This window comes from Lycium ferocissimum, unplaced genomic scaffold (assembly GCF_029784015.1).
Source record: "Lycium ferocissimum isolate CSIRO_LF1 unplaced genomic scaffold, AGI_CSIRO_Lferr_CH_V1 ctg285, whole genome shotgun sequence".
In the NCBI taxonomy this organism is placed as follows: domain Eukaryota; kingdom Viridiplantae; phylum Streptophyta; class Magnoliopsida; order Solanales; family Solanaceae; genus Lycium; species Lycium ferocissimum.
The window spans coordinates 356870-378088 of record NW_026724299.1 but is presented as its reverse complement, the minus strand read 5'-3'; the positions used below and the strand labels follow the sequence as shown (position 1 = coordinate 378088).

The 21219-nt window shown below is 37.2% G+C and overlaps 2 protein-coding genes across 3 annotated transcripts; one reads left to right on the top strand and one right to left on the bottom strand.

Moving 5' to 3' along the window:
• The first annotated feature begins 12038 nt into the window (after positions 1-12038).
• Positions 12039-15748, top strand: LOC132043798 (probable LRR receptor-like serine/threonine-protein kinase At1g12460). The gene is made up of 2 exons (XM_059434262.1): positions 12039-13797; positions 13885-15748. The coding sequence occupies exons 1-2, from the start codon at positions 12632-12634 to the stop codon at positions 15365-15367; spliced, it is 2649 nt and encodes an 882-aa protein (XP_059290245.1). The 5' UTR covers positions 12039-12631; the 3' UTR covers positions 15368-15748.
• A 98-nt stretch (positions 15749-15846) lies between these two features.
• On the bottom strand, positions 15847-20744 carry LOC132043799 (probable aminotransferase ACS10). 2 transcript variants are annotated; one of them, XM_059434264.1, is made up of 4 exons: positions 20151-20744; positions 19004-19129; positions 17268-17428; positions 15847-17172 (listed from the first exon to the last, which is right to left on the bottom strand). In XM_059434264.1, the coding sequence occupies exons 1-4, from the start codon at positions 20610-20612 to the stop codon at positions 16326-16328; spliced, it is 1596 nt and encodes a 531-aa protein (XP_059290247.1). In that variant the 5' UTR covers positions 20613-20744; the 3' UTR covers positions 15847-16325. The 2 variants fall into 2 exon arrangements, with proteins under 2 accessions (XP_059290247.1, XP_059290246.1); XM_059434263.1 differs by having other exon boundaries at positions 15847-17181; positions 20151-20741.
• Positions 20745-21219: the final 475 nt, after the last annotated feature.

Below are 21219 nucleotides of genomic sequence, written 5' to 3'. Positions count from 1 at the left end.
TAATAGACAGTCAAAGCTAATTATTACTACTTGCCATCCTAATGAATTCTTTCTTGTGTCAAAGTGACATTCATTTGAGTATTGTCGGAATGAACATTTTCCTGTTAATTACCTTAACTTTTCTGTTTCATTAGTGCCCTATTATTTTTGTGGACAATATCATTCTTAAGAGTCCTCCGGTTTGAGCTACGTCTGAATTAAAGTTTATGAGTTCTTACTTTCCATCGAATTCATATATTGTTTTTAGTTACTAAGTTCGTGATAAAATATTTTACTATTTAATGGATTATGAACACAAATAAAAGTTATTAAATTCATCTGTTCTTGTACTTATTATTGTAGCTTCGCCCCTAGCTCAGTTGTATACGTAGGTCCTGTTCAGTTTCTTTTCCAAATGGCCTTGGAACTTCACATGCACTGTTCATTCTAAATGAAGCCGTTGAGATGGAGTAAATGATCTCCCGTACAGACTTTTAATTATGAAATATATTGAAGAAAGCGATCATATAAAAAACTTTGGTATTTATATTTGTATATCTCTTATGTTATTTATTACTGATTTCCAGTGAGAAGGGTCTATAACATATTTAATTTTAGAAAAACTTAAAATTTATTATAACTTTTACCACACCTTTCAATTCAAACGGCTTACATATTACATATATAGGGTGAAAATGAAATATGAAGGTGTGTGGTCCTCCCCTTGCTGTCAAAGTGTTATATTCTTGCTTTCATGTTTCAAAAACTGTCTTTTCTTTTGAGTTGTCCCTATTGTTATTCACTGTCCTAAAAAATGAGAGATTTATATAGTATAGTAATTACCACAAAAAGTAAGATCCACTTCCACTTTGCGGGAATTTAGTTGTACTCTTACTCCGTATAGAGCTAGGTTATTCGTGCCGATGAACACTACTACCAAAAAAATCATATGACTACGACTAATAGTAAGCGTCTATCATATAACTACTTGAATATCATTATAAATAGATGTCATATTAAGTATTATTAGATTCACTTAAAAACATACAAATTCAACAATATAAATTCGTGATAGAATTTATAGTATATTATATGAATCTGACTAATTTATGTATCATTCATATATATATATGTTCATTATTTAAACTAGATAAAAACAACGAGGACACCTCTAATTTTAGGTGATTTTGTGTAGATGTAGGAGTTAGACCACCAATATTGCAACGATGAAAACGTATACATAAGATAAGAAAAAATTCTGATGGGAGGTGGGCGAAGGGCAAGTAGAGAAAAGTCGAAAACAATGGCAAATCTTTTTTTCAACCACCTTATGGCGACTATTAAATTTCAAAAATTATGTAATTCTTAATGTAACAAGGCTGACATCCCAAGATTTTTAAGATTTGGGTTCTAATGTCTGAGAAAGGAACAACTTCCGTATATGTATTCCTCCCTATATGTAGAAACTTAAAGTATTTTCCAACTGCGTAAGATTCAAAGTTACTTGATTTAATTTGTGATCTCCTACGTGAGTAACTCAAATCACTTTTCTAATTGTGTTAGATTTAAAAGTTTTTACGTTACTTATGATCTCCGCAATAGTAATTTATGTGCATATAATCCTCCTCTAAAAAAAGAAAGATATATAAGAGATTGCACTATTTCAAGTAATATTTCACCCTCCCATATATATATTTAAGCAAAACGTGAATGTCATGTAATCAGTAGGTGAGTGGTCAATTCTTTTCTATAAGAAAAAAAAATCTTGATTTCTTCGAGGGGAGAGGACATTTGCTTACGAAAATGCTTAAAAAATCATTCATTCTAAAAGGGGAAGAGAAACAGATAGCACTCAACAATTTCTTTTTTCCTTTTTTTTTTTTTTTTTTTTTTGTCTTAAATCATTTTGTCACTAATTGTCTGGAAATAGAAAAACGTAAAGATGTCTAGATGTTTCTGCATATGGAAAAGGGTTTTAAAAGTACTAAAAATGAGTTAGTGGTCAATAGAGTGAGTTGAGAACTATGAAATCTTAGGTTCAAAATCATAACGAGGCAAGAACACTAAGTGATTTATTTCTATCTTTCCTCCAAGTCTTGATGGACAAAATTACCGATACATGTGTTGGTAAGGGATATTACGTACCCCGTAAAATTAATCGAACTATGTACAAACTAACTCGAACACCATAGCTATAAAAAAACAATTAATTTCTTGATCATATAGAAGTTAATCAAATTTATTAGCTTGATAATGATTTTGAGATTGATCTAAGCAAGTTAGACGTGTCACCAAGTTCGTCCTAATATAAGCTTGAAGTAATAATTTAAATAGTACTCTAGGTTATACGTCAAATATTACACTACGAATTTACATGACCTAAAAGAAAATAAAAAGAAAATTTTCATATATCTAAGTGGTGAACAGGGACGAAAAAAATGGTTAACATTACGATTTATGTAAGAAATATTTTCCTTGTCTCCTTTCATTACTTGAATTGGTTTATATACAAAATAGGAGAATAATATTCTAACCTAAAATAGGAGATTACACAATATACAAAATATGCTAACCTAAAATAGTAGACTACAAAATCTTCTAATGAATATTTACATATTCTATCACACCCCTGGTCGAAACGGAGGCTTACGAACGGCGAGATCGTCCCGAAAATCTTCAAATAAGACTCATGGTAGTCCACTTGGTGAAAATATCGGCAATCGATAGCGGGAAGGAACATGAAGGACACGAACCTGTCCGCGCGCAACCTTCTCGAACAAAGTGAATGTCCATTTCAATGTGTTTGGTGCGGCGATGTTGCACCGGATTTCCCGAAAGATAAATGGCACTCACATTGTCACAATATACCATAGTAGCCTTATGAATAGGACAATGTAATTCCAAGAAAGATTGCGAAGCCGGCGGGACTCGGAGACAACATTAGCAACCCTCTATACCCGCCTCGACTCGAGCGAGAGAGGGTAGGTTGGCGTTTCGAAGACCACGATATCAAGTTATCCCCAAGAAAACACGGTAACCGGACGTTGGCCAGAAGCGTGTGTCGGGCGGCCCCGTGCGCATCGGTGTAAGAAAGAAGATCCGTGGCGAGGACGGATAAAGATGCAAACCATAGTCGAAGTGTACCGAATGTATCGGATGATACGCTTAAGTGCATGCATATGAACTGTCGCGAGCGCATGCATGTGTAAGCATACATTGAACGACATAAGAGATATCCGGCCTCGTGAAAGTAAGATGCGAAGGGCACTGCGAGGCTGCGATAGTGAGTCGGTCATCATAAGGAGCACCCGATGTGCCGCTCACCTTCGGTTTAGTATCAACCGGAGTAGAAGTAGCCTTACACGAAGACATCCCAGCTCTATCAATGATTTCCGTGGCATACTTGCGTTGCGACAGAAACAGCCCATCCTTATGTCGAGTGACATGAATGCCAAGGAAATAATTCAAAGGACCCAGATCCTTCATAGCAAATTCCGAGGCAAGAAGAGCCATAATGGAGCATCGGAGAGAATCTGAGGAAGCAGTAAGAATAATATCATCAACCATAATATCATCAACATAAAGTAGCAAATATGCCATCTCGGACCCCTTTTTGTAGATGAACAAAGAATTGTCAGATCTGCTGTTTGAAAAACCAAGAGAAGAGACATAATCTGCAAAACGCTTGTACCATGCTCTCGGGGCCTGCTTAAGCCCATATAAGGACTTACGGAGTAAACATACATAATCCGGATGAGTGGGATCTCTGAAACCCAGAGGTTGATGCATATACACTGTTTCCTGGAGCTCACCGTGTAAGAAAGCATTCTTGACATCTAGCTGATGAATAGGCCACCTCTTTGATAGGGAAAGACTGAGAACTGTACGGATCGTAGCCGGCTTGACCACTGGACTGAAGGTCTCACCACAATCAATGCCAACCTGTTGAGTCTTACCATCACCTATAAGACGGGCTTTATGCCTCTCAAAGTCACCATTAGATTTTTCTTTATGAGTGAAAATCCACATAGAACGAATAACATTCACATTAGGTGGACGGGGCACCAACTCCCACGTCTTATTTTTAATACGAGCATCAAATTCATCATTCATAGCCATTTTCCAATTCGGGTCGCGAAGGGCGGTCAGAGGGTTACGAGGAAGAGGGGATTTCGTAACCATGGTATTTAAGTTAAAGAGGCATTTTGGCTTAAAAATACCATGCTGACTCCGGGTCACCATTCGGGACGGATTGGGAGAAGGGGAAGGCTGGGGTGACGGTGGGAGGGGACTGCCAGCGGAGGGGATAGGGGCAGTGGCCTGGCTGCCGGTGGGAGTGGACTGGGCAGCGGGCTGGGTGCCGGCGGGAGGGGACTGGGCAGCGGGCTGGGTCACGGTGGGAGGGGGGTAGGAGAAGCCAAGTGATGCAACCACAATGGGGAAATGCCATCGTCCAAAAACTCATAAGTAATAGAAGTGGGAGAATGTAATTTGGAAAAGGGGAAGACATTCTCATCAAAAATTACGTGACGAGAAATAATGATTTTATGGGACGATAAATCATAACACTTATACCCTCTATGATTCGCAGGATACCCCAAAAAGACACACGGTGTAGACCGGGCTTGCAATTTGTGGATAGTTGGAGAAGGAAAGAGGGGATAGCATAAACATCCAAAAACCCGAAGATGAGAGTAACATGGCGTTCGTTGGTAGAGCACTTGAAGAGGAGAAACGTGACCTAATAATTTACTTGGTAAAATATTAAGAAGATATGTTGCCATTTGTAAGGCGTGATGCCAGAACGAAGGAGGGAGAGAAGCATGTGCAAGAAGAGTCCGAGTGATATTATTGATAGAACGGATTTTTCTTTCGGCTTTCCCATTTTGTGAAGACGTATGTGGACAAGAAAGACGAAATGACATCCCATTAGACTCACAAAATTTTCCGAATTGATCATTATCATATTCCCTCCCATTATTACATTGGACATTTTTAATATGACGTTCAAATTGAGTGTGAATGTGGGTTTTCAAAGCTAAGAATTTCGAATAAACATCGGATTTCTTAGCCAACGGAAAAGTCCATAAAATTTTTGAAAAATCATCCATAAACAGAACATAATATCGATGACCCAATGAATTTAACACAGGAGAGGTCCACAAATCACTATGAATAATATCAAATGGCATCAAAGTTTCGGAAATAGATGAATCAAACGGCAACCTAATGTGTTTACCAAGAACACAAGAACGACAAATACTAGAAATACTAGATTTATTACATTCAATGCTTTTACGAACCCTAAGACAATCTAAGATAGAATTTCCCGGATGACCCAAGCGAGCATGCCAGAAAGGAGAAGACAACGCCGCAAAGGTTGATGGAGTGGTGGTTGGATATTTGATGGTGGTAACCGGATAAAGATCTCCCCGACTATCACACCGCATTAGTGGCATCCCCGTCTGAAAATCCTTCACAGAAAACCCATATGGATCAAAATCAACAGACACAGAATTATCAGTAGTAAACTTCCGGACTGAGATTAAATTTTTAATGAGTTTAGGAGCATGTAAGACATTTCGTAAGGATAAAGGGGGGTTCGGGGGAGGCAAACTAGTGTGACCACAACCACGAATTGGAATCGAATGACCATTTCCCACAACAATACCATTATTTTGATTGCTCAAATTAAAATAAGACGAGGATTACCGTCCGAGGATGTCATATGAGAAGTGGCTCCGGTGTTCATGTACCAATTTTGGTCGGGCGGGTTCAAGGTCATGGTGTGCATTGCGGACTCAATGTCGGTTGGAACATACGACCCGGGAGAAGCCACCGTCGCCGTGTAGAGCTGCTGAGCTGGAGGAGGGCCCAAAATACCCCCCTCTGCCGTGGCGGGACTGGCGGCGGACGAGCCTAAGAGGCTGTCGGGTACGGGCAGGGAGGAGGAGCTGCCCAGCGGGGCTGGGGGACCCACTGCCAGTGGCCAAACTGCTGCTGACCGCCACTGCGCGTCCACTTCGCCGACCGCCGCCGCCGGGCAGAATTACCGCGGCCACCGCGGTGATTTTGCCGCTGCCTGAGCCGCGGCCCGAGCCCCCCGGCCAGTTCCAGAATTTTGGCCGCGGGAATTTTTTGATTTCCCTCGGCGTGAGCTTGAGTTATCAGAGGGGAGTGGCGTGTCGTCGACCGAGGCCACCATAGCCGAGCCAGACCCGTGAGAAACCATGGCCGCAAGTTCACGTTCTTCCAAAACAAGAGAAAACCGATCCTCAGTGAATGGTGGGAGCGGCTTGGCATGGCGAATTTGTGTCCCAACCCCTTTGTAGGCATCAGTGAGACCCGAGACCAGTTGAAGGACAAGGCGGCTATTCGTCACGGGAGCCCCAACGTTTTCGGTTGATCGGCAAGGCTCTTGAGACGTTGACAATAGGCGGAGGCATTGGGAAAATCCTCCATACGAGTCGTCGTGAATTCTTGTTCAAGAGTCACCGCACGAGAAGTTTGATGATCTTGGAAGATATCACGTAAGCGGTCCCAAGCCTCCATGGCGAGCATCCGGTTCGAGGATAGTGTTTAACGATCATTCGAAATCGTCGAATAAATCCATTGAAGCACGGTGGCGTCAATGGTGGTCCATAATTCAATTTCCTCATCGGTTTTGGGAGTCGGCTTCTCCTTACCGTAGGTGGAGGAATGATGTGATGAAGGACCACCGTGAGAACGAGCATGAATTTTGAAAAGCTCGGCCATGTACCATATTGTGAGTTTTCCATCTCAAGAGTAACAGAGATGTGATTCTTGATATTGGAGACCGCGAGGGCCGGGTGGAACGTGGGCTTAGCCGGGGTGGTTGGTGCGTCGGCCATGGGAAAAAAAAAAAAAAGGAAGGGGGCGACGGCTTAGGGAGGAAAACAAAAAATAGGGATTTAGGGCGTAGCGGAAGGAGGAAGAAGAAAGAAACCCTATTCTGATACCATGTAAGAAATATTTTCCTTGTCTCCTTTCATTACTTGAATTGGTTTATATACAAAATAGGAGAATAATATTCTAACCTAAAATAGGAGATTACACAATATACAAAATATGCTAACCTAAAATAGTAGACTACAAAATCTTCTAATGAATATTTACATATTCTATCAATTTAGAATCATGATCATTCAATTCTCTATTCTGAAAAGCTTTGGAGTCAATTCAAGCTTAATTGAATGATGGGTCTACAGATAGTATTGTTTTTAAAGTACTTAAATTTCTTTAGAACAGTGTTTGTTAACATGTCTCTATATCCTTTTATTTCCATTTATTGCAAACTCATTCACTGCCGAAGCCAATTGACAATTAGGATAAACAAATATTTAATATCTTAATATAATATGTGTGATATTAATAATATATTATGGGAGAAAAATCATTGGTCGCAAACTATCCCTGTGGTGTTCAGCAGTACCTAAGGGTGGCAAATGGGTGGGTTTGGTTGGATTTGGTTTGGTTGAAAATGGTTTGAACAATAATGGATTGGGTTTCAAACCGCCCATATTTTATGTGAGTAAATATGGGTTGGGTGATAAATGGTTGGGTTGGTTATGGGTTAACCCATGTTATACAAGTGTAATATTATTTCAAGTGTTTGTTTATATTTTTTTTCTTTTGTGAAGTTAAATTAATTTTTTCATATAATTTTCGGGGGTGAGGGGTGGGGGTGGGGGTGAGAATTTTTTTTTTTCATTTTTTATAATTTTTTTATAAAAGTAAAATATATGAAATTGATTTTTTTTTTTTTTTGGGGGGGGGGGGTGTGTGGAGGTAGGGGAGGGGGTGGGGTGGAGACCAAAAATTCTTTTCCATTATTTATATTTTTTTTATAGAAGTAATATGTATGAAAATTGAAATTTGTGGTTGGGGGGGGGGGGGGGGGGGGTGGGGCGGGGTAAGAATTTTTTTTCCATTTTTTATAAAACTTTTATAAAAGTAAAATATTTGAAATTGATTTTTTTTTTTTTTTTTGGGGGCGGGGGGCTCCGAGAGGGGTGGGGTGGGGGTAAGAAATTTTTTTCATTTTTTATAAAAGTATAATATTTGAAATTGAAATTTGTGTAGTGGGGGGGTCGTGGAGGAGTGGGGTGGGGGTAAGAATTTTTTTTTCTTAAAATTTTATAAAGGTAAAATATATGAAATTGAATTTGGGGGGGGGGGGGGGATGGTGGGGGTGGGAGTAGTGATCGGAGTGGGAGGTAAGAAATTTTTTTTTCCTTTTTTATAAGCTTTTTATAAAAGAAAAATAAAGTATATGAAATAAAAAAATAAAATAAAAAGTGTGTGGGGGTGGTGGGGCATGGCGGGATGGGTGGTGGGGTAAGGGTTGGGGTGGGAGGTAAGAAAGAAATTTCTCATTTTCAAAATGAGTTGTTATTGGATATAGTATGTTCTTATATGGATACCCATATTTTACCCATATTTGCCTATATTTTTATGGGTTAAAGAAAAACTTGAAGACTATATTTACCCACTTGTAATATGAGTAACCCAACTCACTAATATGTGAGTAAAATGGGCTAATTTTTTAAATATGGGCTCAAATTGTCACCTCTAGCAGTACCCAACTGGCACTCATTTATATGCAGCAATCACCTACCATATAGTCTAGAAAAAGAATGTACATACATTTAATATATTTCAAGTATTTTATTACAACTACTTTATATGTCCTAAAAAGATGACATAGATTGCAGTGTGAATGCTAATGCATGCATGAATTAGTAACACAAACTTACAAAGTTTGTACTCCCTACGTTCACTTTTACTTGTCCAAAGATTCTAAAAATAAATTTTCATTTTTACTTGTCATTTTTAGCATATCAAGAGAAGATAATTTCTTTTTTCGTGTTTTGGCCATAGCATTAATTACTCATTTCAAATATTTTTCGAGTCAAATAAAACTATACATCAATTAATATGGGGTATCATGATAAATTATGCACTTATTATTTCTTAAGAGGTGTGCAAAGTCCATAGTGGACAAGTAAAAGTGAACCGAGGGAGTAATTAATAAATTATTTTTTATTAGATACTTAATTTAATGTAATTTATGCAGGTATCATTTATGAAGAAAAGAAAAGTAAAAACCAAATACTATTATTTATACTAATGCAAGATTTTATGTGGAGATTAATCTCCTTTGACATGGCAACCAAATGACCCCTCTTTTTGGTATGAACTTAATGAGTTATTCTTTAATCTTATTGGATTAAAAAGTATGATTAAAGGTTATATATAAAGTACTTACATCACAATTTCTTATAGTTAATAAATACTTTATGGAAACATTTCAAAATTTATTTGATTCTCCAAATAGTAACAGCATCAAATAAATTAGGACGAAAGGAGTGACTATTTTCTTCTCCCAATCAATTTGTGAAATATGGAAAAGAATTTCTGAATGAAAGAAGACAAATGTGACAAAGAAATTGTCACTTTTTTAATGGCATCTCTAACTTTGAATGCGTCTAATATCTATTAAACTTATTTCTAGTTTTAGAGAAAACGTTGAAGTAAAATAAAACTTTATGCTGTTTAATTCTTTTTTGTGCCTTTTTCAAGTCAAACTTGTAAAAGACAAATATCTGAAACGGAAAGGAGTAGTAACGGGTATCAGGTGTGGGCTTCAAAATAAAACAATACAAAGTGAATGGCACGGGGAAATGGAACTTAGAGTAGTAGTAAAATTATCTTCGTGTAACTTATAAGTCACATAAGTTCGAATTATAAAATTAGTCGTTAATGCTTGTATCAGAATAGTTTATTGCTGTCACATTCTTTTGGGTACAATCTTTCACCGAACGTTGAATTAACGTGTGATACTTCGTGCACCAGATATCATTTTAATGGCACAGTTCAATAAAGTATATGAATTTCAGATTTTGAATAGTACCATTACTCCATACTGTGTATGCAATTGAAAAATAAATTCATTTTGGTCTATTCTGTTCTTGTATACTCGCAGCTACATCTACCATTAATTGTTTAATGATAAGTACAACTACTCTAGGAACCTTTTGCACTAAAAATGACAACAGAAAGAAACTTAAAGAAAAAACAAAACAAAAGTGGACCCCTTCTTTCAAGTTCCTTCACAAAACTTTATGAGCAATAGAGACACCAAACCCCTTGACCTAATTGTAGGAGAACTCTATGTTGGTCCCCAAAATATTAATTTCTCTCTTTTTGGAATGAACTTTATTATGACCTTTACAAGCCTATGTTATCAATTATCTAGAAGAACCATTGATCATTGTTTATATCTTCTACTGTTTAAGTATGCAACCTCTCTTTAAGGTTGCTTCATCTGTTCTTCTCCTTTATGTCGTCTTGATTATAGAAATGATCATGAAAATTTATTTGTTTTTTTCATCTATATATATTTTTTTTGGTGGTTGTTTTTTTTTTTTTTTTTTTGGGGGGGGGGGGGGGGGGGCGGGTATCCTATCCAAAGGCAAATCTGGGGATTAGAGTATTAGATTCAGGGTGAATATAAATTTATTATATTTTGAAAAAAATCTTTCATATATATGCATAGTTAGGTCGAACAGAAAACAATGGTAAAACCACAAAACTCACCTTAGATCCTTGGTGACATGTTGTTGAGTGAATGATTCCTAAAGGGAGTTGAGATTTTGTGAATTTGTTTCTTTTTGACGTAAAAGTTGACTTTTCAAAGTTTAATTTACTGTCCAAATTGCTTTTTATCTCTTTTGAGCTCTGACCTTCTATGTTATTTTTCTTCCACTTTTAACAAATCATATATATATATATATATATATATATATATATATATATATATATAAAAGGACTAATTCTACTCTCCATTAACTCAATAATAGAACAAATAAAATGAACCATATAAGAGAAAGAAGAAACAGGAAACGACACATAAAGATTTGAATATGTCAAAAGTTTTTATTTTTTTCTTAAATTTCATGACAATTCAAAATATGTCACATAAATTAAAATGGAAAAAATATTAAGTACCAGATGAAATGATTGAGACGCACTAATCTGACTCGAATATCATTGTTATCAAAAAAAAAAAAATGGAAGTGATAAAAGTAACACAAAATTATGACTAAAAAGGAATGAAACTATTGGTGAACAGATTGCATTAATCTTGACTAACCACAATAACTGCAAAACCCCACCCCTGCAAAAAGAGTTAAAGAAGAAAAAAGCTTTTGTAAGACTCATTCAATTCACCTTCTCAAAAAAGGCTCATTCAATTCAACCTACATTTCTTTCTTTCATTTCATTTCATTGATCTTTAGGTACCTGTCTATAAGGAAAGAGTGTCTGGTGAGTAGTGATGGTAACGGTGCCGTGGTTGGTGAATGGAATAAATGCTTCTGTCCTTGAATAACAGACCCTACCATATGAATATACGATGCAATACTCCACTGTAGTGATAGTGAAGTCTCACAAAACCAGACAGATTACCAATTGGCTTCTCCTTTTGTTTGTTATCACTAAAAAAGAAACAATTAAGTATATACTAATTAAATTCCTATTCTATATAATGCATCAAAATTATGATGAAAGAAGATGGGAGGGAGGAGACAGAGTAGAGTGCGACTACGTTGTTCGGAGTATCCAAAAATGTTATTGTACTTATATCGTATCCTTTAAAAACGTACTACATTTTTTACGGATCCGACACGTACTTGTTAGCATTTTTAAAGGGTACTGAATCAAAAAATCGGTTGATTCGTGTGATCTTGTATACATCTTAAGACACGGTTCGTTCGACCTTATTACATGTATAAATTTTACTTTTGGAGTATTCCACACGCATCCATCGACATTGTTGAAGGATGAGCACAAGTGAATCAAAGATTTAGCATCAATAAATTCGCGTGATCTTGTATACCTATACATCTTAAGATACGATTTGTGTGACCTTATTATATGTATATATCTTTTTTTATGTTCATAAATAGTTAAAGTACAAAATAATAAGTTCAATTGAACCCGCAAAACACCCCTATATCTTGGTTCATGAGTGTTGCTATTAAAAGGAGGAAGATGATCATGTGGAGACAACCGTCAAAATACGTACAGACTTTTGTTTTAAGAATTAAACAGTTTCTCTATTAAACTAGTAGACCAACAACCTTTTCCAGCAAAGCCAGGCATTTTCTCCTTTCATTCCACTAGTTTAGTATTACCCTTCTCTACTACTCTATGTGCATGTCATTGCCAGCCAGACCAATATCACCTCCAAATTTTCAATTTTTTTAAGCCCACTTTCTTGAAATCTTCATTTTTCTTGAAATTCTGCAAAAATTATAGAATTTAGGGTTAGTAACTCCAACACCAACCCAGATATACAAAATACCCAAAGTTCCAAACTTTGTTGTTTCCTTCAAGAAAAGAGTACCAAATCACATAATTTTAAGTTATACCCATAAATGCACTTTAATTTCTTTCTTGTTTTAAGCAGATACTAAGCATTTAAAAATGCTACTGTTTAGTCAAGATCGAAATCTTGTTTTTTTATTAATTGGACCCCATTTGAGAAAAGGCAAAAGGGTGTTTGGAGAAATAGAGATCAAGAACTTCCAAGATTGGATCCAGCAATGATAATGCTGGAGTGGAAAACATGAGAAAATTAGGTACATTTGTTCATTGTCTTGTTCTAGTTTGGTCTTTTTGTTTGTTTGAGTTGGAATTGGTCTCTCCCATTACTGAAAAAGAGATCCTTCTTCAATTCAAGGGTAACATTTCTAATGACCCTTATAATAGTTTAGGTTCTTGGGATCCTAATGGAACCCCTTGCATAGACTTTAGTGGTGTTTTCTGTAATTCTGATGGTAATGTGGTGAAAATTGTGTTATGGAATACTAGTCTTGATGGGGTTTTATCACCTGCCTTGGCTGAACTTAAGTCTTTGAGAATCCTTACTTTGTTTGGGAACCAATTTAGAGGTGAAATTCCTGCAGAGTATGGTGGGATTGATTCATTATGGAAGATTAACGTTAGCTCCAATGCCCTTTCTGGTTCAATTCCTGAGTTTCTTGGCGGTTTACCAAACATAAGGTTCCTTGATTTGTCAAGAAATATGTATAGTGGTGAGATTCCTGTGGCTTTGTTTATGAATTGTGAAAAAACTAGGTTCATTTCCTTGTCACAAAATAATCTTTCAGGTCCAATTCCAGCATCAATTGGTAATTGCCAGAATCTTGAAGGGATAGACTTGTCTTTTAATGGTCTTAGTGGAAGTTTACCTTCACAAATTTGTGACATTCCAGGGCTAGTTTACCTGTCTGTGAGGAGCAATGCATTATCCGGATTTGTTCAAGAACAGGTTTCTCCGTGTCAAAGGTTGAAGCTTTTGGATCTTGGTGGCAATAAGTTCTCCGGTTTGGCTCCTTTCGGGGTTCTTGAGTTGGTGAATCTTACATACTTCAATGTTTCAAGTAACGACTTTGAGGGGGAGATTGTTGACTCCGGGACTTGTAGTCAAAGGCTGGAAGTGTTGGATGTTTCAAGGAATAATTTTTTTGGTGAAATTCCCTTGAGCATCACGAAATGCAGTGCGTTGAAGTACTTGGACATGGCGTATAACAGGATTAATGGAAGTATCCCTACTGAGCTTGCGGATTTGAAAAGCCTTTCTGTTATTCGATTGGGTAATAATTCGCTAGGCGGGACAATCCCACCCGAGCTTGGTAGTATAGAATGGCTTGCATATTTGCACCTGTATAATCTCACCCTATTTGGCGAAATCCCACATGAGATTAGCAACTGCAAGCTTCTTCTGCAACTGTGAGTATATTACCATCTTAGTTTAATTTGTTTTATTATTTCATCGTTGCTTTGAACTGGAATTGAACAGTATAATATTTGTTGCAGGGATCTATCGGGGAATCTTTTAGAAGGAGAAATAAGACAAAACCTATACAATTTGTCAAACCTTGTATATCTTGACTTACATCATAACCAACTGAATGGAAGTATTCCATCAATTGTTGGTAATTTGTCTAACTTGCATTTTTTGGATTTATCTCAAAATCTGCTGTCTGGGCCAATACCTGTTGCTCTTGGAGATTTGCATAGTTTAACTCACTTTAATGTATCTTATAACCTTCTATCTGGTGCTATACCCTCAATTGAGAGCATCAAGAAGTTCGGACCCTCAGCGTTTTTTCATAATAGTGGTCTTTGTGGTGATCCTTTAGAAGTTTCATGCTCTGCCAGTGGCACTACTCCTGCAAAAGGGAAACCGAAATTGAGTGCCTCGGCTATTGTTGCTATTGTCGCTGCTGCACTAATCCTTACAGGCGTTTGTTTGATAACCATCATCAATATGAAGGCCCGGCGAAGAAGGAGGAGAGAAGTTGAATCATTCGTTGTAGAGAGCACGCCACTGGCTTCAACAGATTCAAATGTCATTATAGGAAAGTTGGTTCTTTTCAGCAAGACTTTGCCTTCGAAATATGAGGACTGGGAGGCAGGCACAAAAGCCTTGCTAGACAAGGAGTCTTTGATTGGTGGGGGAACGATTGGATCAGTTTACAGAACTTCCTTTGAAGGTGGTGTATCGATTGCAGTAAAGAAACTCGAGACATTGGGGCGAATCAGAAATCAAGATGAATTTGAGCATGAAGTTGGTCGATTAGGGTCCCTTCAGCACCCCAATCTTGTTGCTTTACAAGGGTACTACTGGTCCTCTAGCATGCAGTTAATATTATCCGAGTTTGTTCCGAACGGAAACCTGTATGATAATTTACATGGACTTAGTTATCCTGGAACCAGCACTGGTGCTGGTAACCCGGAACTGACTTGGCCAAGAAGGTTTCAGATAGCTGTAGGAACAGCTCGAGCGCTCACGTATCTTCACCATGATTGCAAACCTCCTGTCGTTCATCTTAATATCAAGTCCACTAATATACTCCTGGACACAAACTATGAAGCCAAATTGACTGATTATGGCCTGAGTAGGTTCCTTCCCCTGCTGGATAACTATGGACTAACCAAGTTTCACAATGCAGTCGGTTACGTTGCGCCAGAGCTGGCGCAAAGTAACCGACTTAGTGATAAATGTGATGTTTATAGTTTTGGGGTAATTCTGCTGGAGTTGATCACTGGGAGGAAACCGGTGGAGAGTCCAGTAGCAAATGAAGTGGTGGTCTTGTGTGAATATGTTAGAGGGCTGATAGAAAGGGGTGCTGCTTCAGACTGTTTCGATAGAAGTTTGAGAGGCTATGCGGAAAATGAGCTGATTCAGGTAATGAAGTTAGGCTTGATTTGTACTTCTGAAATACCTTCAAGGAGACCTAGCATGGCTGAGGTAGTGCAGGTTCTTGAGTCCATCAGGAATGGCTTGGGATCATAGTAAAGATTATAGAATGAGAAAAAAAGTAGTCTAGCTGGGATTGGATTTCGGGTTATATTTAAGGCAGGGCCTGCTGTGCTGAACTCGCTTCTCATGAGATTTGGTGAGGGAATAGGAAAGGATCTCAAAAAAGAGAGAAGCACAGATCAATTAATAGTAGCGTTCGTATTCTTGAATTTGGAATGAGAGATTAGGGGGTGGCAGCTTTTGGTGCAAAGAGAAGATTCTTTTGTATTTGATTTGTGATTCTTTTAATCAATTGGTACCACATTGTAAGTTTACAATAAAGCCATTCTTTTCCTGTAAGATGCCAAGGCATTTTGATGTCTCATATGCAGCTTCACAACTGCTTTTTATATAAGCATACAATATCGCAGTCCATTTACAGTTACCATTAAGTGAATAACAAGTTAACCAATAGTGCAGTCCATTTACCAGAAAATAATTGGATGAGAGATGACCTGTTTCTTTGAACTACCGAAGAAAGAAGCATATATCATATCTTTGTCCTCTTTGACAAGCATATATCAACAACCTTTAAAGGGATGAAGAAATCAATTCATTTCTCGAATAACATTATCTAATTCTACCACAAGAATGAATGTGAACAAATAATGAGTCCATACATCTACTTGTAACTATACAACAATGTGAGGAATAAAAAGAAAATATTAAGACCTTACTTATTGACTATGCACAAAGAATTTGGAAATGAATTTAATTTGAAACCATCTCTACCTGCTAATATGCTTATCCTTGCATCAACGTCGACTGCTAATTCACCTATCTTCAATCTCTAGAACCCAGAGGCAGGTCAAATTCCACAAACCGGAAGGATGAAAGCATTTGTTGATAACTTAAGGATCGATTAAAATCACATAACATGTGACCTTAAAATCCCTGCAGAATTTTGGACCTTTGGTGGTTGACTACTGTAAGGGATCGTGTCATTAGCAACTTAACTCAGAGACTTCCGTGTCTCCAAAACTTTCTGAATACGTCGCATAACTGTGGAAATATCCTTCTCACTTAAGGTCGTAAAACATAACCTGAACCACCCCGGTTCAACGCAATGGCAGGAAGAACCAGGAGTTGCATTGATCTTAGCAACATTTAGTAGATTATCCCAAAGCTCAATCTCACCCTTCTCATTATACGACCGAATTAACCTGCTCATGTCAGCCCAACAGTAGAAGCCCCCGCTACTTTTAGTGCACTCAATTCCCAGCTGCTTCAATCCACTGACAAATAGAGAATACATCCTTCTTAGCCTCTCTCTATTCTTCTTGATAAATTGCTGTACAAATTTTGCATCTGATAGCATCTGGATGAGTAAATGCTGTGTTGGCACTGAAATGGATGAGAATCTTGTCAATTTTTTGGCAACAGCTAGAACATTTTCATTGCAAGTATAAATGGCCCCCACCCTGAAACCGGGAAGCGAGAGGTCCTTAGAGAGACCATACACGATGTGTACCCTGTTCCGGTCAAAATCTTCAGAATCAATTATCTCTGCTATGCTGACAAACTCTTCACCTCCGTAACTCGACCCTGCCAAGATTTCATTGGATATTACATGGATGTTCTTCTCCGTTGCAAAGTCTAAGAGGTTATAAAGTGTCTCCCTAGAGAACATATTGCCCACAGGATTCCAGGGGTTAGAAATGATAACCCCTCGTACTTTAAGACCACGTTTCTTTGCTTGGCTAAAAGCTCGGTCAAGAGCATCGATGCTCAAGCTAAAGTTGTCTGCACTGCGGCATGGAACAGGTATAATCTCCACTCCAGTTCTCCATTTGACATCCCTATCAAGACTGCAGACGTGTTGAGATCATTTTATACACCAAGTAAAATAACCAAAAGATTGAATTATTTTTTCGGAAAAGAGAATAAAACTCACTCGGGATAATAAGGCGAGGGAACGAGAAAAGCATTTCCAGGATCAGCTAGGCAGAAGCTCAGTATCTCAAGCGCAGGAATTGCACCACCGGTAAGTACCATTTGCGCAGGGCTGAAGGACACTGAATTATCCACAGCTTGAGACATAAATCCTGCCACAGCCTGCATACAGGTGAAATTAACAGGTAAGAAAACACATAAAGCAACTCAAAGAGATACAATAAGTAATGTAGAATCACACAAAATATTTGTCGTGTTTTTTAATTGATCTTCATAATGGCTCAAGGATAATTCCATATATTGCTGTTATACAATTCAAACACACAATTTAGAAAGGTAAATCCATCAGATCATCTCCCACCCATAGGATACCTGATGACAAAGGTAGCCACTCATATTTCAAAGAGGCCAAAATTGTCTTCTCTCTTCAACAGGTACTGCAAAACTAGCAATAGATCCTTTGACAGGTTACACAATGATGAATATCAAGGTGAATACTTATCAAGGAAATAATAGTGCCACCTCTCAGAACAACTGAGCCCAATATTCACTATTAAAGACTTTTTTTTTTTTTTTTTTTTTTTTGGGGGGGGGGGGGAAATGGTAATTTCACTATTAAAGATTTTTGAGCTTGCTTATAAGGAAAATCATGCATAATAAAGCAGGTCAAGCTATTCTCTTTTGTGCTGAAACACAGAAATCAGATTTTTTATCATATCACACTGTGAGCGCATCCATTGTTGTGGTCGGGACAAACATCACCACAGACAATCATCAAATGTTGAATCAACATAAATAACGGAGCTAGATTGACCATAATTATGAGTTTCCAACTCAAGTTTTACCAAAATGCAATGCTCGAGTAGGAGCAGAAATTTCCCAACAACAACGTACAAAAGAATTTCTTCCGTGCCTCTGGATATGGTTTGGACGCTTTGGCTGATCAAATGCATTTTCAGGTTTTAAAATTTTCCTATCATTTCTCTTCTTTTATTATATTTTCATCCTCCTTTATAAGACAATCACGGGCTCTGAAAGCTAAAGAATATCAAAACATTCAGAACCATGCTCATTTTTCCAAAGTGAAACTTAGCATCGATAGTGTAGAGCTTTGTCTAACTTTTCAGAAGTTAATTAGCACTTTAAAAAGAAAGAAGTTTATTTTGTTGCTTTTCCTTATGTTTGTTGTACTTCCTTATGTTTGTTGTACATTATAAACTTGGGAAGCTCAAGACAGGCATACAATTCAATTCCCTTGAATAAAATAGGTAATTTTGGTATTGTCAAATGCTGTTAGGGCAGTCTATACAGCTCTGTACCAATCCGGCAGCCAGGGGTTCACGTTTCAAGTCAAACCAGCTATAAAGCACACTGAATTAGTGGATGGGTTATAACTGATACGGAGTAACTGTTATACAAGCATATTTGGACATAATATGAGCCCATCCTTGGTTACAATTATAAACTATTACTGCCGAAATTGGTATCTCATTGATTTAATCCTATAAAGTCTTAACTCAAATTAACAACTTAAATTTTTACGAACTTTTTCTAGTAAATTTTTTGTTCAATTTCCTTCTCTAGCTTTGTATAAACTACAACAATATGATTAATACTAGTACTTTATTAGTCCAAGAAGAACAATCCATAATGAAAACAGAGGCCATCCAATACATGTCAACAGTAGATCAACAAACAAATCACTAGTAGTGTACAAGAAAAAATTAAAAAGCTTACCACTTTTAACTCCAACAACCCGTCAAACGGCTGATAAGTAGCTATTCCACTTATACTCAAATCCTCAGCCATCATCCATCTTGACACATTTTCTGCTAGCCATTCTTGAACTAAATCCAATGACAACTATAAACATACAAACAAAGACAAAACTCAAATGGGTCATAAAAAGAACAAACAAGAAAGAAATAAAAAAACGAAAAAATAAAATTCCCCAACAATATCCGTACTACATTTGGCATGGAGGAGATGCTTTCGATAAAAAATGATTCCAGAAATTGGAGAAAAATGTCAAATTTTCCATTTTGTCACAGTTCAAAATATCCAAACACTCAAATGATTTCACTAAGCAAATCATTTTCCGTCATATCAAAAACAAAAAAATTATGGGATAATTACCTTTTTGGACCACTCAATAAAAATAACGGAAAAGACTCAAATATGCCATCGAACTATCGGAAATGGCTCATTTATGCCATTCGTCAATAGTTTGGTTCATTTATGCCATCGAACTATCAGAAATGGCTCATCCATACCATTTTTCATCTACGCAGGTTTTACAATACTAGATATGACACTTAACCTCCAATTAGAAGTCCATGTCGTTTAATTAAACCAGCACAGATTTGTGGGTCGGACTTTAATTTAATTTAGAATTTAATTTGTGTTAGTTTAATTAAACGACGTGGACCTTTAATTGGTAACCAAGTGTCATATCTGGTATTGTAAAATCGACTTTATTGAAAAATGGCATGGATGAGCCATTCCTAATAGTTCAATGGCATAAATGAGCCATTTCTGATAGTTTGATGGCATATTTGAGCCTTTTCCCTAAAAATAATACTCCCTCCTCCCCTATTTATGTAACACTCTTTCATTTTTAGTTGGTCCCAAAAAGAATGAGACATTTCGATATTTAGTAACAAGTTAACTTTAAACCTCTCATTTTAGCCTTACTGAGATTGATTTATATCCACACAAATATCTATGACTTATTTTGGACCACAATTTTCAAAGTCTTAATTTCACTCTGTGCCTAGTCAAACACCTTCACATAAATTGGGACGGATATTAACTATAAATATACATGACATATACATAATTAGTGTATCCAAAAAATGAAGGAGGGGGAACCTAAAATAATTACCTTGTTTTCATCTAATCCTAGTTGAATAACACCATCAGGATTACTGAACTCATCATAAGGATCTTGAGAAGCTTTATTTAATCCAACAAAACAAGGGCTACTATCAATTTGTTTAGAAATAACAGAATTAGCTCTAACAGACACTTGAGATTGTCCACTACTTCCTTTCGGTGACAACAAAATACGTGAATGAACTCTCTGTAAACCCGACCCGGAAGACACTTGGGGCAAATGGGTCGACCCGGAAGACCCAGATTCGTCGTTATTATTATTGGAAGGACGGCTACGATTACGATTACGTTTAAGGTAGAGTTGCCAGAAGTAGAAAAGAGCACAGGGGATAACAGAACCTAAGAAAAGACCACCTCGGCCTTGTACTACACCTTGTAAGGGTACTATTACCCTCATCGCCGACGTGGCACCGCCACTTGAAATGGTTGTTTTGGTTGGTGAGTTTGTCATAACTGTGACATGGTATTGTGGGGAGGATGACGTCACCTTGTCGGGATGGTGACGTCAGTGAATGAGTGTGGACGGAGAGTACGAAGGGTGAGTGATGGAGAAGAGATTTGGAGAGAAAATGGTGGCAAAGAGTTTGCTTGTACTTTATCTTTTTGTCCTGCCTAATGTATTTTTTTCAATTTCATGTAAAATAGATTTTTTTTTGAAATATTATATCAAGAGGAATTTTCACGAAGATTCTAATTTTCGCGGTTTGTCTTGCTTGTTTGGTGGAGCGGGGTTACTGTAGATAATGAATTAAGGACCCGTTTTCCACTCATAGTTTCACTTTTTCCCAGAATATTATTTATAGCATTGTTACAACTTCCGGAATTAGAAAAAAATTTAAAAGTTATTTTTCACAATTTTAACTCTAAATTACTTGCAGAAATCCAAAAACAACTTCAATTTATATTCATATCCAAATATAGCTTCAATTTTCAAATATCATTTTCTAACGTTTCTCCAAATTTCACAATTTTTTATGTCTAGGTCACTAATAATTGTTGAGATTTGCCCCAAGGCTTAGCTCACTCGGCAAAGGTTGTATTGTGACTTAAGCCATGTG

Bases quoted from the DNA above. Each gene is read 5' to 3' on its own strand.
- LOC132043798 (XM_059434262.1), top strand. From the start codon at position 12,632: ATGAGAAAATTAGGTACATTTGTTCATTGTCTTGTTCTAGTTTGGTCT. The intron at 13,798-13,884 runs GTGAGTATATTA...TATTTGTTGCAG, and splicing joins TGCAAGCTTCTTCTGCAACT to GGATCTATCGGGGAATCTTT.
- LOC132043799 (XM_059434263.1), bottom strand. From the start codon at position 20,612: ATGACAAACTCACCAACCAAAACAACCATTTCAAGTGGCGGTGCCACG. The intron at 19,130-20,150 runs GTAATTATTTTA...GTATGTTTATAG, and splicing joins TAGGATTAGATGAAAACAAG to TTGTCATTGGATTTAGTTCA. The intron at 17,182-17,267 runs GTGAGTTTTATT...ACACGTCTGCAG, and splicing joins CCCTCGCCTTATTATCCCGA to TCTTGATAGGGATGTCAAAT.